This window comes from Otolemur garnettii, unplaced genomic scaffold, assembly GCF_000181295.1.
Source record: "Otolemur garnettii isolate 467f Iridium unplaced genomic scaffold, OtoGar3 scaffold00092, whole genome shotgun sequence".
In the NCBI taxonomy this organism is placed as follows: Eukaryota; Metazoa; Chordata; class Mammalia; order Primates; family Galagidae; genus Otolemur; species Otolemur garnettii.
The window spans coordinates 4169795-4186930 of NW_003852487.1; the positions used below are offsets into that span (position 1 = coordinate 4169795).

A 17136-nucleotide genomic window follows, 5' to 3' on the forward strand; every position below is an offset into this window, starting at 1 on the left:
GTCTTGGCTATTCGAGGTTTTTTCTGATTCCATATAAAATGAAGTATTATTTTTTCAAGATCTTTAAAATATGACAGTGGAGCTTTAATGGAAATTGCATTTAAATTATATATTGCTTTGGGTAGTTTGACATTTTAACAATGTTGATTCTCCCCAGCCATGAGCATGGTATGTTTTTCCATTTGTTAACATTTTCAGCTGTTTCTTTCCTTAGAGTTTCATAGTTCTCTTTATAGAGATCTTTTACATCTTTTGATAGGTAAACTCCTAGATATTTCATTAGATTTGTCTTTTCTAGAACATCATGTAGACAGAGTCACATAGCACATTTGTGTCTGTCATCTTTGACTTACACAGTGCTTATCAAGTCCATCTATGTATCAGCAGATCATATTTTATTAGAAGTAGTAATCCATTGTATGGCTCCGCCAAAACCATTCACCAGTCAGTAGACATTATGAATGAAGCTGCTACAAGTATTTGAGTTTGTTGCAGGTGTATTTCTCTGGGGTGTATAATTTAGGAGTGAGATTGTTGGGCTTAACTTTTTCTTAAAATTTAATTTAATTTTTTATTGTTTGGGATTCATTGAGGGTACAAAGAATTAGGTTACGCTGATTGCACTTATTAGATAAAGTCCTTCTTATGATTGTGTCCTGCCCCCAAGAGGTGTGCCATACACCATGACTCCCCATCCCTCACACTCCTCCCCCCTTGTATTAACTCATCTACTGTCTTAATATTAGAATTGAGTACATTGGATTCTTGCTTTGCCATTCTTGTGATGCTTTCCTAAGCAGAATGTGTTCCACCTCCATGCAGGTTAATACAAAAGGTGTAGAGTCTCCATCTTTTTTAGTGGTTGAATAGTATTCCATGGTATACATATACCACAACTTGTTAATCCATTCCTGGGTTAGTGGACATTTAGATTGTTTCCACATTTTGGCAATTGTAAATTGAGCTGCGATAAACAGTCTAGTGCAAGTGTCCTTATGATTTGTTAGCAGTTGCCTTCCAGAGGGTCTGTAACATTGTGCATTCACCAGTGACAGGCATGTGTTCCCGTCTTTCTGGCACCTGCCCACCCTGCAGGGCACTGGTATCCTAATTATATCCAGTGGAGTAACAGTGTATTTCATTGTGGTTTATACTTGCAAGTGTAGTTGTTAGTGTGCTTCTTTGCTGCTTACAAATCTTCTCTGGTGAATGTCTGGTGGGATCTTTTCTTCTTCTCTTTGGTGCTCTGCCTTGAAAGTTCCATCTACCTGTGTCTCTGCAGCTTAGGGAGTCTGCTGGGCTCTGTCTTTGGTGCTCCTCCCCACCTGGATCCCAGGGGCCTTGGGGCAGATAGTTGAGCTTGGCCTCCCCATGTGGGCCTTGAGCCACTTCCCTCTCCTCAAGGGTCTGATCTCTGTGTGCCTGTCCTCCAGTGTCAGAAAACTGTTGTTCCTTAAGTTGCACCTGGTATTCTGGTTGAGATGAGTGGGTAGATCTGGTGCTAGCACATCTAGCTTGTCCAGCAGGAGAAGTTCTAGAGCATTTGGGGGCCCATAAGAACCCCTTCCTCTGAAGCTTCCCTGATGCCCTGGCTGAGAGCCTCCTCTTCCTCCAGGCTCCCAGACAGGTAATCTGTGCCGTCTTGGCACCCTAGTGCCCTCTCCTGGTAGTAGGACCCGGATCTCACCTCTCTTGGTAGCAGGCTGGGGAAATTTTAGTGTTTCCTTTGTTTTCCTTTATCTAGTTAATTTTTATTGAAAAATAAATTCCACCTCCATCCAGGGAGGAGGAATGGCTACTCTGTGACGGGCTCTAAAGTACATCTCACACACCCCCATCTGCTAATCCCACCATGCCACCTGCACACCTGGGTGGCCAAGGCCATGCTTCTAGCATAGTCTGCAGAACACCACAGTCCCACCACACCTCCTGCTCTGTTCACATCTACCAGCATTAAAAAAAAATTTTTTTTTTAATATTTGGAAATTTTGTGACCCCACATCCTGGTTGAGTTATGTGTTAGTGATGCATTTCCATGGGTGATCACAGGCCTCTTAATTTGTCTTCTGTTGGTATACCACGGCGGTTCTCAACCTGTGGGTTGCAACCCATTGGAACTATATTAAAGGGCCACAGCATTAGGAAAGTTGAGAACCATTGGTGTACTGTGTCCCTGTTCTCAGTAGCACCCACTTTCAAACCTTTCAAGTTTTGAGGCAGAGGTGGCTCACGTTTATTTTTTACCCACAAACATGAACTTTGCCCTGAACATTACTTGTTCACTGGGTTAAGGTGCTCCCTCCTGCCCTTTTGTTTGGGACCCAATCTGCTGAGAGTCCCGTTCAGGGAAGATGCGGCAGGTCAATCATTTCTAGCTTCTCACTGTTAGAAACAGAGATGCTTTTTATAGTAGCAGAACTGTCCTTGTATTTCTTCCTAGTTTGTCCTCTAGTGTGCTAGAGTATATATTTTTAAAATATACCTTTTAAATGAAAATGTGACACACATGCACAAATATGCACAGATAAGTGCAGTTTGATGAGTTGTCAGTGTTCAGCTCCACCCGGTGGAGAAACAGGATGTCCTCAGGACCCCAGTGTGTGGCTTAGTGTAGGACAAGTGATGTCTTTGCACAAGTAGTATCCTTTGGATTACTGCAAGTCTTCTTTCTTCATGCCTGAATGGCTCAGGGCAGTGCCCATGCTGTCCTGGGCACCTCTTTGGGAATGCTTCAGCTTGTCAGCATCTGCCTTACTGACCTCAGCTCAGTCCCAGTGGGAGACCCAGGACTGTATAGTGTCAGGTGCTCAACTTTGCTCCAAATCAGATTTTTGCCATGATCCTGGCGTTGGGATCTCTCTAAAATCTTGGTCTTCATTGTGTTTGCTCTATTTCTAAGCCTGGGGCCCTGTAAGTGTTTGAGAAACATGCTTTCTGTGTTGCTTTTGAGTTACTGATTGGATATGTTGGACAGGATGGAGCCAGTGGTTGAGATGGACTCTTTAGATTGACACCTGCCTGTTAGTCAAAAGTCTTTACTTACCTAGGCTGGTCCTCTACATGTCCAGTGCATGCCCTCTTCAGCAGCCTGGGTAATGCTTCTACCAGGCAAGCTTTGAGAGAGTTTGATTATGATGTGGTGTCCAGAATTGGACTGGGTCTCTGGGGGCCTGGCCCTGTGGGCCTCAGGTGAACCAGGCAATCTAAGTGGTTAAGGGGTTGTGTGCTGCTGCCTGGGCCCCCAGGGACTGTGTCTGCTGTGCCCTAATCTCACAACTGGTGGGACCTCCTCCTCCATTTCTCCAAACTCTTATCATCTTCCCTCACCGCCACATGTGTACACACGCATACTGCTTTATCTTCAGTCTTCGTCTCAGAGTCTTGCCCTATGATTATTCCACTCACCCGGTCCTGGCTTCACCCTGTCTCCTCCCTCTTCCCTCTCCTGTGGCTACCCCTCACGGTGTAGGCTCTCAACTCTTGGTCTCACTCCTGGGCAGGCCCCAGAGACTTCCTCCCACCTGTGCCTCCATGCTACAGCCTGGGGAGTCTTGCGGAATATCAGGACACAGACAGCAAGGGCATTGAGGACAAGATCCAGGGCTTGGGGCACAGTTCAGGAAGAGGATAGCTATGCAGCTTCTCAGAGCAGAGAAGGGAGGGTGTGGGGACAAAGTGGGAGGGTCATAGAAAGTAAACAGTCTTGTCATCTGAGATTTGCACTCCCTACCTTATCCTGTCTGTGCAGGTGTTGCGCATGGCTGTGGCCTGTGGCAGAGTGTCTGGTGCCTAAGCATATTTAGCTTCTCATTCATTCTCTTCCTGATAGGTATCTTGGCTGTTTCAGATTTGTGCTCTTGTGGCCCAAGTGAAGAGAGTTTAGTGCATATCTGCTGTGGACATGCTAACAGTTTCTTTAAATGTATATAATTACTGAGTTATAGGGCATGTCAAATACTAAGTTATTTTCCAAATTAATTTACTAGCTTCCATTCCCACCATCACTGTATGAGATAAGATTCAATTGATTTATGTGCTTTCCAGCTCTTAGTATTCCTGAGATAGTTTTTGCCTATCAAAAGGATGCAAAGTACTATTTTATTGTTGGTCTTGATTTGCATTTTCCTAATAAATAACAATGTTGATTAGCTTGTTTTTTGTTTCCTGGTCATATGTGTTTCCTTTTCTGGGAAATGTTCACATCTAGCTCTCATTTTTATGTCATGTTGTGTGCTTTCTTGATGCCTATTGGATAGAGAGGTGTCATACTTATGGGGCATAGGGGCATCTCCTGCAGGGTAGAGTGAAAGCAGAGTGTGCCCAGAGTGGGCAGGTGCTATGGGGAGGCTGTGAATTAGTATGACGGGAAGAGGAGAGCCCTGTAATCATTTGGGCCTGGCTTCAGATCCTGCCCTATTGACCACTGGGGTGGGATTGGGGTGTAGCCTCATTTCTAACCCTCAGTTTCTTTCTTCCTAAATGAAGACCAATAAGAAAGCCCATCTCCCAGAAGTGGACGGGTGGGCCAGTGAGCATGTCAATAGGAAAATGGCCTGGTCTGCCCAGGCAGCCTTCTACAGGCAACTGCTCTGCCCTCAGTGGCTGTGACAACACAAGCTCCTAGAGGAGATGATCTGTCTTCCAAAGGTACCCCTTGCTTCTTGCCACCTGCCGGCAGATGGAGCCTGTGTCACTCCAGGCTGGGGTGCTCTCTGGCTCTATGTGGTTAATCTTAGCCTCTCCATTTAAGGATTTGTGTGTCACTGGCTCATGGATCTCAATGAGCATATCACTTCCTGCCTCTGAGGGGCAGTCCCAGCAGGGCCTGGTGAGGTCGCCGTGCCCCTGCCTTTCTCCAGCCTGCCTGTTGGCTGTGCCAGGGCTCTAGCGCTCAAGCAGAGGTAGGACCAAGGAAGCCAACTTTAAGGAAGATCTTCACTGGTCCACAAGAATGTCAGCCTTGATAGTAGCATCTTAATGAGTGAATTTTGGTTTTTGTTGTTGTTTTGTTCAGTTTTTGGAGATCTTATCAGGAGGATGCGTTGTCTCAACGATGATTTTCCCTAGGTTGCTGGCGCCTCCTTCTGTTGTAATCTCAGTCCTGTGAGCATTGGCTCACACACGGGGCTGCAGAGGGGGGAAGAGCTTTCTCTAATGCCCCAGCCTGGTACAAAGGGGACTTGCTCCTAGGAGGTAAATGCTCCAGTCTGGGGTTTGGCTGAGCTTTAGAAAAATGTCCTGATGCAAAAGGTCATTCTCCCATAGCCTCAGGGGCCATAGTATTAAAATTTCCCCTTCCTGCAGGCCTTGAGGAGCTGATGCTTGGGTCCCCTCAGAGGGTCCCTGGAAGAGGTGGCCATGTGCACAGGGTATCTGTCATCCTACCCAGGAGATGGTGCCGGAGAGCAGCAGAAAGTTAACAGAGCTGAGTTTGAGTCTAGTGCCTTCCTTGGGCAAGGACAGTCCCCTTTGGGAGATAGGTCCCTATGCTCTGTGCTGCGTGGCCTCTCAGGCCCTGTGGGTTGCTGATGGGGTGAGAGGTGGAGAGTACTTTTATACTTGGGCTGGTGGAGGCACTTGCCACACAGTTTCCCAGCAGTGGCCATACAGCTCACTGGGTAGGTTTATTTTGCATTAATTTCTGGGAAGAGTGTATCATCTGTTCTCATTTCTCAAGCCTGGGACTCTTGAGGCCAACCTTGCTTATGAGCTTCAAGGCCTTTCTGGGAGAGTAGGGTAGAGGACAGTGTTCATCTGACACCCATATTCCTACTCTGGGGTTTCATCTGTGTTTGTTTCCTATGGCCTTTATGCCAGTGAGACTGGCCCAGGATCCTGGCCACCTTCCATGCTCCTACATGTGACCTCTGCATTTATGCACACCCTGTAGTTAGGACTGCTCTGGCAAAGGCCAGGGCAACCTATCAAGGCTGTGACCACAGGGATACTGTCATCAGCAAGGAGTGAAGCTCCATGACCTAGCCATAAAGCTATGGCCCAGACTTGGTTTCCTTCGTGGTTAGGAAAAGACTGCTGGGTTCTTGGGTCCCAGCATGGCCCTGTTGGCTCAGTCTGGGTTGCCTTGCTTCTCAACCCTTAGGTGAGGTATGGGCCAGGTGCTTTTGGGGGCAGTATGGGGAGAAAGACTCTCCCTGCCTTGTATCCTGGGATCCTGTATAGTGGTGGCCATGGGTGGGCAGCTTCAGAGACTTTCTGAGACATGGCCTCTGTCAGCAAAGACGCCTTAATCCGTTCTTCCGGAGCATGAGCCTGCTGGAAGGAGAAGAGCTGTTTCCCTGCTATCTTGCGGCTCTAGAACCAGTCCTGGACATCTTTCTTCTCTTCCATGGCAGTTCCGTGGTCCCTATCGGGACAGTCTGTGTCCACTTGCCATCTGTAGTTTCTAGAGGCAAGTCTTGGGGAGGAAATTTGTGTGCTCTTGTGCTACCTACTGCCCACCTCCAGACAATGGGATTCAGGGGCCTCCTTGTGCAGCAGCTCTGGCCCTGCCCACCATGCCAGCTATCTGCTGCCTGTTGTCCAGCTCCCAGACCCCATTTGCTCAGCAGGGAGCATAGGCCGTGGGGTGGTGGGAAGTATGTCCACTACAGCCCAGAGCAGAGGCTTGGGTGGCTGACAGCCTCCAACCCACTTTCTGTCTCATCTTACAGGCTCAGCTGTCACAGGCCCTGGAGGAGCTGGGAGGCCAGAAACAGAGAGCAGACATGGTAAGTCTTGAGATAGGCATTTGTTTGCTGCTTCTGTGACAGAGAGCAGTTCCAGGTTTAGGACATCTTGGATCCTGGGTCCCTAGTAGGAACTTATCCTGGCCTGTTCCCAGTGGGACTTAGCCTGCAGGCCTAAGGGTGCTATACAAGGTCATGCTGTTAAGACAGAACAGATGTGAATATCTGTGTGGGCCACAATGAGCCTAGGCTGCTGAAGTGGACATCTTCTGGGCTCAGGCTTTACTCTGTTTGTGCCAGAGATGTAGGGTCTTCTTTACCATGTATTTATCTGCCACATGCAGTTTTATTTCCTTACTAATTACGTAGACATACTTTTAAGGTATGATTTCTCCTCAGACTGCATCAGCCCTGTGATCAGTTATTTTGGCTGTGGCTGAGCTTGGGGAGTAAAAGCTCCTGGTGACCTCGGGCCGGGACTGTCCTCAGGTTTCTTGACTACCAGTGTTAAAAGGCTTTCTGAGCATTTCAGGGAACAAAAGGCTTTGCTTTTAAAGTGTTTGGCCTAAACAAAATGTGAGCACACACTATGCTGCCTTGCCTTGGCCTGGTTCAGGAAAGACAGGGGGAGACCACAGGCCAAGTGTGTTGCCAGGCTGAGGCACTGTCAGCACTGGGGCTCCAGGACCTACGTCACAGGCTAGCTTCGTGCTCCCATGTCCTTGCCAGGTTGGATCCTTTGTCCTGCACCTGGCAGGGTTGCCATGAGGGTCAGTTGAAATGAACTTGCTTCATTAATTGTGGAGCTAGTCACCCAGCCTCCTGTGGGCATTATTGTTAGTCCTTCCTGAAAGGGAAGGGTTGAGAGGGTCAGAAATCATCCCCTCTGGAACCAGGGCATAGGGCCAAGAGTGAGAATGAGGCTGGCTCAGCACCCAGAACCGGAGGCTGGGTCTGCCGGTATGTCTGTGGCAGCATAACAGGAGCCAGGCCACTATTGGCCAGCATAGTAGAATGTGAGGCTGAGACAGCTGTCCTTGTTTGCTCAGCAGGTACTTTAGGACAGCCACTCCGGAGAGGTTCCCTCCCTCCTGGAATTCATGTTGTTGGTGTAGTTGAAGGGTGAATGTACAGAAGAGTAAGATAGAACTTTAGGTGGTAGTGAGTGCAAGAAGTATAGTGCCTTTGGGAAGGATAGTCCTGCAGGGGCTGGGGCCCTGCAAAGTGTCCTTGGAACTGGGAGAATCAATGGGGACTGGTGCAACAGACACTGGACAGCAGAGTCTAGGACTCTGGAAGTAGAAGTGGCTGGTGTACCCTTAAGCAGCAGGATTGGGGGTACATAGAAGTGAATGCCAGCAGGCAGACCTAAGGCCATGGGTGAGGAGGTGATTTCATAAGGCTAGAGGGGAGACCTGGTTCCCGCCTGTAGAGGGACCATGCCTGGGGTACACGTGACCTAGGGCAGACTGCAGTGGTTTAGCTACACTGCAGGCAGGTGTAGCTTAGGCTGAGCATGAGGGCTGGGAGTCTGGAATGTTTGTGGGTTCTGGCTGGGTGGGGTCATGGCATGGGATGGATGTTGGAGGGAAAGGCCTATGGGACATCAACTCTGGATGGTGATATATTTCCATCCTCAGGAGTGAATAGTTAGCAGAGAAGGCAGAGCCTGGGACTTGAACCTTTTTTAGCCCAGCTTTAACATCCTGGCATCTGGTCTGGGGAAACAGCTATGAGTTGGGGGGGCCTGGGGAGCGCAAGTCCATTCACAGAACCCTGGGGAAGGAAGTATTTCAAGTGGACAGCTACCAGCTCCTGCCAAGAAAATCTGTAAGAGAAGTGGAGGGTTGCAGCTGAATGATTAATGGTCTTGGTGAGAGCTATTTCCAGTGGAGGCCAGGGAGCCATGAACATTGACAGCACTTGTAAGGTACTTGCTTGAAGGGCCTGAAGGGTGGCCTGGAGCTGGACGGAGAGAGATTTATTTTACCTGCCTGTGACAGAGCACCCCAGTAGGGCCAGACCATGTGTCTAAGAGTAGAAGGGAGGCATGTGCCCTGCAGACTGTTTCTTCCCTCTCTTAGTCTGAAGTGTGGTGTTAGGGGGTGTGGGGGTGGGGTTGTCGGAAGGGGGCTGGCTGCTCTGGACCCCTCAGGTCCGCCTGAGATTTACAGTGTGAACTGGGAGCATGGCTGGTCAGTTGTTTGTCCACTGTGTTCAGGTGCTTCTAGGTGAGTCCAAAATACTGAGTCATGAACTTAATCAGGGGTGGGTCTGCCAAGTACAGGGCACAGCGGTGATGTGATACTCTGCCAGATGAAGAGGGGAGCAAGCTCTCAGGCGGCCTTGCAGGGCATCATTTTGTGTGTGCTGTAGAATCTGAGTGTAAGCCATGTTTATCTTTAGGGTGTAGAAATGCCAGTGAGTTTGTTGTTTCCTTTTTTTTATGTGTTGTACAGTGGGCATTCACTGTTGAAGTAATTTGATGGGGAACCCATCATAACTGTGTTGACTAAGTCTTGTGACCCTCAGACAGAGTGGTTCAGAAAGAAACTTAGGATTGCTGAGTAGACTGTGGGGTCTGGTGCACCAACAGCAGCAAGTGGTGGGTGAGAGAGAGCTGAGTAGACTGAGTGGAGCGTTGTACTTAAGCAGTAGTGAATGGTGGGCACCCTGGGGTAGCTGGAGCAACCCATATCCAAGGCATCACCAACTGCATCCCTCATACCTCCATCTGTGGTGGTCGAGATACAGCCCTGGTGTCTGTGCCATCTCTCAGCCTGCAGCTGCTTTACCCACTATTTCCCAACACAAAGTCAGTTTGCTGTTCAGGAAAGTAAAAAGAAAAATTTAAACCTTGTGAGCTAATTGCAGATGACAAGACAAAGGCAGTTTGACTTTCTGTAATTAACAAACTCATACTAATTAGTAAGCATAAGTACAATTCAGGCCTTTTCTCTTAAATGTAATTAATAACACAAGGAAAGATGTCCTGGGCTATAGTTTTATCATTAACATACCTCACCCTAATTAGATGTGGCCAGCAGTAGCTAGAGAAATGAGTCTTTTGATTACAATTATAAAAAAATCCTCTAATATTCTATGTACTTAAAGGAGTGAGAGTAGAAGATTTATTTTCTGATTTTAGAGGAATTGTAACTGCTCATAGCTCTATGTGATTAAGCAGTATTCTTCCTTGAATCCCGTGTTCCCCTAGCCGTTCCTCCTTACCCTGCGCCTTGTACCCTGAGGTGAGTCTGCCCCATGGAAGGGGCACCAAAGCCTGGCTAGACACTTTGTTACTCAGCCTCTTTTGTTCCATCTCTAAGATGGACAGGGTGTCGGGGCTGCTTTGTGCCCAGCCCTACAGCAAAGGCTTTATGGGCAGATTCTGAAACCAGATGACCATCAGTAGGGCAGGTCCCACGGTCCCATGTGGAGAAGAGCCTGAGTGCTCTGTGAGCCTCTCTTCTGGCATCTATTTCGCCTCTTCCAGCCTCGGGCTTCTCATGGGAAGGTGAGGGCTGTGTGGAGATCTGCCAGGCTATGCACACCCCAAGACTGTGATAGATCTGTGGGCCATGTGCACTCTAGGCCTGTGTGGAGATCTATGGGGCTGTACACACCTGTGGCCCGTGTGGAGATCTGTGGACCATATGGAGATCTGTGGACCATATGCACTAAGGAAGCATGCATGGCTATTGTGTCTGTCACTGGCAGTGCTGGTGCTGAGGATGGTGAGTGGAGCAGAGATGAGTGTTCCTCGGTGCTCACTAATCATCATCTCCGCTCCCCAAATCTGTTCTTATCACAGTCTTCCAGTGTGGTCAGCTGCCTCCTGGTAAATTGTTATAAGACCCTGCTGGTTCAGTGACTGATTGCACCTCATTTCACTTTCTGGATCGCTCCTGCCACATGTCTAAGCACCTCTATGACTAGAGAGCCTTGTGCATGTTGGGTTGGCTGGGGAGGTAATCCCTGGGGTAAAGAGGGCAGCTTTTGCACAGGCTAGTGGCACCTTTCTGATTTCAGGCAACCAGTTCAGTTCATGCCCCACCAGCACACCCGATACCATGTGCTCTGATGTGAATATCCTGAGCTTGGAAAAACTCTTCTGGCTAGGAATGCTCTATGTCCAGAGCAGATCTAGGGAATGCCCCAAAGTCTGGGCTCATGGCCTCTTGTCATGGTCCTTGTCTCCCAGCACTTGGATATAGCCTCTCCTGCACCCCACCTTGGAGCTTCTGTACCTCTTTTTCATCCCATGTGGCCTGGGCCTCCTGCTATAAGCCACGCTTGCTGACTTACTTGCTGTGAGACCACAGACAGGCCTACCACCTTGTCTTCAGCTGGAGAAAGAGAGTGACAGTTTCATGGAAGCCTCACAAGGCTAGATGAGTTTATGTATTGTAGAGATCCAGGCTTTGCATGAAATTTTGTTGAATGAAGATACAGACTTGCTCTTTCTCTGATGGGCCTCAGTGGAGGCAGATTCAGGGCTCTCTGCTTGTTCTCCAGTTAAAGTTTCCATGTTTGGGGGCTTTTTCTTAGTGCATGCTGGCAAGGCTCTTCCACAGAAAAGGACAGAATCGCACAGACCAAGGCAAGCATCACATTGAACTGGTTGGTTTTAAATGCCCCTTGCATTTGAGGTAAATGTATCTAATTCAGCGAATATTTACCAAACATCTCTTCTTGGCTGTCGTGCTGGGAGAACAGACTCTGGCCTTGTGTCTCAGTTTGTGCAGCAACTATAATAGAAATACCACAGACTGGGGGCTTAACAATTGATTTATTGGTAAGGTTCATGATTGAGGTGCTGTCTGGTTTGGCAGCCAACAAGGCTTCCTAACTATAGGCTGTGCTGTGCTTTCTCGCCATTTCCTCACCTTGGGGAAGGGGTGAAAACTATCTGGGCTCCACATTAGACAGCATCACCTCCCAGGATTTCAGCATATGAATGAAGGCACAGTCAGTCTGTGGTACTTGCCTTTCCTTCCTGCTGCAGGCACTTAGATGTCTTCACCTAAGCACTGGAGTGGGACCTGCCCCTCATACTCCAGGTGACATCCTCTCCCCGAGGTCCCCCCCCCATTGTGCACCCCTTGCGAATATGATCACATCATCCTATTGTGCCCTTCCATGTACTTAGTTCCTTATCCTGTTCCCGCACCCAGAATATCTTCAGTCTTGCAGAACCTCACTCCCTCTTGAAACTGAGTTAGACATTTCCTCTGGCTCACCCTTTGGAGCTTGTCCACTTGGAGACAGATGCACTTTTCTATCTGCCTTGTAGGACACACAGTCCTCATCATTGCTGACACTGTCCCTGCGATTGCCCTGAGTGTGACACGTGTGTGTTGGTTTACATGGGCTACCTCACTGAAATCCCCATAGCAGACTCCCAAGCTGATCAGTCTCATGGTTCCAGATACTCAGACATGGCACGAGCACAGAGGATTGGTGGCATGCCACATTCACATGTATAGATGGCAGATAGCACCTGGGTGTTCAAATCCCACAGCATTTTTTTTTTCATGAGTTGCTAAGGATAATGGCCTCCAGTTCCATCCATGTTGCTGCAAAAGACATTATTTTATTCCTTCTTATCACTGAGTAGTATTTCATGGTACATATATACCACATTTTCTTTGTCAGCTTATCACTTGGTGGGTACTTAGGGTTGATTCCATATCTTTGTGATTGTGAATTGTGCTGCAGTAAACATGCAGATACAGGTACCTTTTTGATGTAATGATTTATTTTCCTCCATGTAGAACTGCAGTAGTGGGATTACAAGATCAAATGGTAGGTCTACTTTTAGTTTTTTGAGAGATCTCCACACTGATCTGCATAGAGGTTATATAAAGAGTATATAAAGAGTATATACCTACCAACAGTGTATAAGTGTTTCTTCTTCACCACATCTGTGCCAACTTGTATTGTTTTTTGACTTTTTAGTAATGGCCATTCTCATTGGAATAAGATGAAATCTCATTGTGCTTTTAATTTGCATTTCCCTGATGATTTGTCATGTTGAACATTTTTTCATATGTTTCTTGGCCATTTATATATATATATCTTTGGAAAATCCCTGTTTATGTCATTTGCCCAGTTTAATGGGATTGTTTTTCTTTTTCTGAGTTATTTGAGTTCATCATGGATTCTGGATATTAGTCCTTTGTTGGACAAATAGTTTGAAAATATTTTCTCACTCTGCTGATTATCTTTTTACTATTTTGATTATTTCTTTTGCTTTTCAGAAGTTTTTTAGTTTAATTAATTCCCATTTGTCTATTTTTGTTTTTGTTGCATTTGCTTTTGGGATCTTAATCATGAATTTTTGCTTCAGCCAACGTCCAGAAGAGTTTTTCTTCCAGGATTTTTATTATTTCAGGTCTTAAATTTAAGTCTTTAATCCATCTTAATTTTTGTATATAGTGAGATATCAGTATACATAGTTAACCTAATTTTCCCAGTACCATTTATTGAATAGTTTGTCCTTTCCCTATATATGTTTTGTCTGCTTTGTCGAAGATCAGTTGGTTGTAGGTACATTGATACCTTGGAATTTAAACTTAATCCATTCCAGAACCCCATTCAAGTTCCAAATTGTTCAAGTTTCAAGACATTTTTTCCTCTCTAAAATAATGGAAACTGGATCAGTCTGTTTGTGGGTCCCAGAAATGTGAATTTTAAAAATGATTTTAATAGTAAATACACTGGATTTTAAGGTAAAATATTAACGGATAATATTTGAATAGAAATGTAAGTTAATAAAATTAACAATATAAAAACCTAAAAACATAAAGGCCTGTTTTGTCACAATTGAACACTTAGTTTGAAACATACCCCTCACTATTCACAAATTGCTTAAACTCCTTTACAAACTTTTCTGCTGCTTCCGAATTGGAACTGGCAGCCTCTTTGTGAATAACAACACTATGGATCCCAGTTATTTTCTTAAAGTTCTCAAACCACCCTCTATTGGCTTTAAACTCCTCCTTTTGAACACTACTATCAGGCGTGCCTTTTACTAAATTGTGGAGGACCTTGGCTTTCTCACAAATTATTATCTCAGAAATCACATCCCCAATCAGCTGCTTTTCGTTAATCCAAACTAAGAGGGGTTTTTCTATCTCTTCCATACTTCAGTCTTCTAGAGGTCAGCATTGTAACCCCTTTCACCACATCAGCTACTTTGATAGCTTCTTTGTTTTAAAATCATACAAATAGTCTATTTAGGCATCCCGAACATAGTAGCAAGATCAGCCACACATGTACCACTTTCAAGCTTAGCAGTAAGGTCTTGTCTTCAACTGTAGTCCTAAAACTTTACTCTTATTTTTCTCACTACACTTTTTAGGACCTATGGCAGATACACTTAGTTGTTGTTACATTAAAAAAACAAAACAAAACAAAAAAACCACAAAACAGATACAAAAGTATAAAATTAGCAGCAAAAATCTCACAAGATGCTTTCACTACACCTTCCAATGACAAACTGAATGACAAAGTATATGGGCAGCCTGAGTACTGGGGAAGTATACCCACAAAAACACGTGAACAACATTCTGGGCATTCAGATTCCAAAACAGCTTTCAGATTTTGGGCAAAATTTGCTCAAATTTTTTTTCACTTAGATTCCAAATTGTTTGTGTTCTGGGGTATTTGGATTCTGGAGGCAATACTGTATATGGTTTTATTTCTGAGTTCTGTGTCCTGCTGCACTGGATCACAATAGTTAGATCCCTGCTCCTCCTCCAAAAAACAGAAGACAAAATCCTAGGGCAGAGTAAGCTTGTTTTCATCTGGACAGGACAACACCTCATGTGGGAGAGCTAGCTGAGCTTCATGGTGTATTTGATGTGGTGTGACCTTTTATTTTCTTTCTCAGAATTATCTTAGATATTTTCATATTTTCTCTTCCAGGTAGTCTTTAGAGTTAGCTTTCCAAGTTTCGCAGAAGCCCTTTTGGAATTGCTTTGGCTTATAGGCTAACATGAGACAGCAGCTCTTTGCAGTTTGACCCTCAGGGAGCATGTTATCCCCTGTGTTAAGGTCTCCTCTTCTGGGCTTTACTTGGGTTGTCTTCTTCTAGTGACTCTTGCCTATTCCTGGGTTTTTTATAATTCTGGTTATGTGTGTGCTGTGTTTTATATAACTGCTGTCGTAGGATGAGGAGAAGGTGGTCACTTTGGGCTTAGAGCAGTGAAAAATCCTGTGTACTCCACCCCGCAAGGTAAAAAGATAGTCTGTAATAACCACGAGAAAAGAAATTGGTTAATGTATCTTTAAAAATTATGGGAGTAAGGGTGGCTCCTGTGGCTCAAAGCAGTAGGGCACCAGCTCCATTTGCCGGAGATGGTGGGTTCAAACCTAGCCCCTGCTCCCCCCCCAAAAAAATTATAGGAGTCATTCCACATAGGGGAACAGTCCTACTCTCATTCTCATTTTTCTACGATCCAGACTTCCCACGTCTGCAGTGGCTCTCTCTGGCTTAGCGTGTTCTCAGCTGCCATTTTCTTACTATTGTCACACTGAGTGCTTCTGCCCCTATAGTGTCACTAAGATCCACAGCATCCTCCCCTGCATAGCATTGTCTCTTGTGGGCATGTCCTGGGGAAAGGGGCAGGAACTTCAGTGTCTGTTCCAGAACCAGCTCCCTCCTCCTCCCCATGGCTATTTCTGTGGCATACCACGTACCTTGCCGCCTCCCTGCTCCTGGGAGCTCACACTGCCACTGTTTCTGCCCTGTTCTTCTAACACATGGACTGTCTTTGACTGGGTAGCCTGGGGACTGGTGGTCACCTGGGATCATTAGGCAGCCTGCCAGCACTCTCAAGCACCTCTAGCAGAGCCAGGGACCACACAAGAGGTTTTCACAGGATGAAGTAGCTCCAGATGAACTAGAAAGGTGGACACAGGGTTTGGGGCTATTAGGAGGAAGGCGCTTTTTGTAGGGCGACCTTTCAAATTCACATGTTTCTTCTAAGCAAGTCTGCTTTATCCAGCATATGGGGCACAAAGTCCTTGCAGTTGTATAGAAATTGTTGTCATGTGCTTGTGTTTTTCTGGAGAAAGAGATTGCAACTTTCTGATTGCAGTTTCATTGGAGTTTCATAGGGTTTCTGAAACCTGTCCCCTCCCTAATATCAGCAACTGCTGTTGTAGTGGAAGCATCCTGTTTTCTAGTGAAGGTTTTAGAGCCCTTTGGAAGTACATGCACGGAGGCATCCCCACCAGGCCCCAACACACCTCCTCAATTGTAAATGGCCTGGCTTTGAACTGGGGTAGAGGAGGAGATTTTGGGTGGCAGAAACCACCACTGATGTGGTCAGTGCCTCCCCACGTACCACACAGGCATGAGCTATCTGTGCTGCTCCAGCTTTGTTTCTGGCATTTTCTGGGTTCCTCCAGTTCCCCCTGGGTTCTCCCTGCACTTCCTACTTAGAGCTGGCACAGGAGATTGCTCACTGTGCACTTGTCACCTGCTGTCCAGTTGCCCTGTCCCTCTGCAGCTGTAAGTCTCCCACAGTCTGTTCCCTGGGGTGGGCACCTGAGGATGCTGCTAGAGTTCTTTTTTTGGCAAATGTGTCAGCTTAAGAAATGATGAGCTAGTCTTCTAGGATGAAATTTAGCTTGGATGTACTTTCCAGCTGCCCTTGTTTTCCTATAGAGAAGGTATTTCCCAGCTCAGGTGACCAGCTGTGCTCATGAGGAAATACCTGGGCAAACATCAGTGGCTGCCTATAGCTCACCACACCTGGTGTCTCCCTCCAGCTGGAGTGGAGATGGGGAAGATGAGTCAACTTGAGATCATTTCCACCCCTCACCAAAAAGCAGGACACTGCAGAGACCTTCCTGTGTGCTAGCAGGTCCAGTAAGGATCTGAAAGGTGGCCTCTGATCAGGATTCCTAGTCCTAACCTCTGCATCATCTCTTTCTCTGGAGATCTGAAACACATATCCAGATTGAATCCCTGGAAGGCAAGTGCCTGGCTTGCACCTTGAGCTCTTTAAGGTACTGGGACTCAATTCCATTACCACCTTTTGTGTTCCTTGGCACGGACTGAGGCTCAGGTGTGGCATGAATGAATGATGGGACAGTGTGCTGCATGTACACGATGGCTGTCCTCACTCTGGAGCGCTACAGAACCACAAATGACAGGGAAGAGGGAGCACAGTTGTGTGGAATTAGGTAAGGCTCCCGGATCAGTCCTGCATCCTCTCAAATTAAACCAGAGCACATGGCTTCTATTTAAAGATTATGCCGAGTGGGCCATGAGCATCATTAATGTTAAATTTGATGAAGCTTTGGAGCCAGTCTTGCTCTTTTCAAAGAGGGAGGAAACTTTTTGGCAGAGACGTATAAGCACCCTTGGAAGAGTGGGCACAGCCATGAGGGGTGGCCTTAGGGGGCTGGTTCATTTTGAAGCTGGAGCTGTTGC

The 17136-nt window shown here is 46.5% G+C and overlaps 1 protein-coding gene across 7 annotated transcripts in view; it reads left to right on the plus strand.

Moving 5' to 3' along the window:
* Positions 1 to 17136, plus strand: part of MAD1L1 (mitotic arrest deficient 1 like 1) — a 473404-nt gene that overhangs the window by 249856 nt on the left and 206412 nt on the right. For all 7 annotated transcript variants that reach the window (XM_003795495.3, XM_012808713.2, XM_023516517.1 and 4 more), the window contains one exon: positions 6672 to 6728. In XM_003795495.3, the coding sequence (XP_003795543.1) occupies positions 6672 to 6728 (57 nt within the window). The remainder of the gene's footprint in view (positions 1 to 6671; positions 6729 to 17136) is intronic.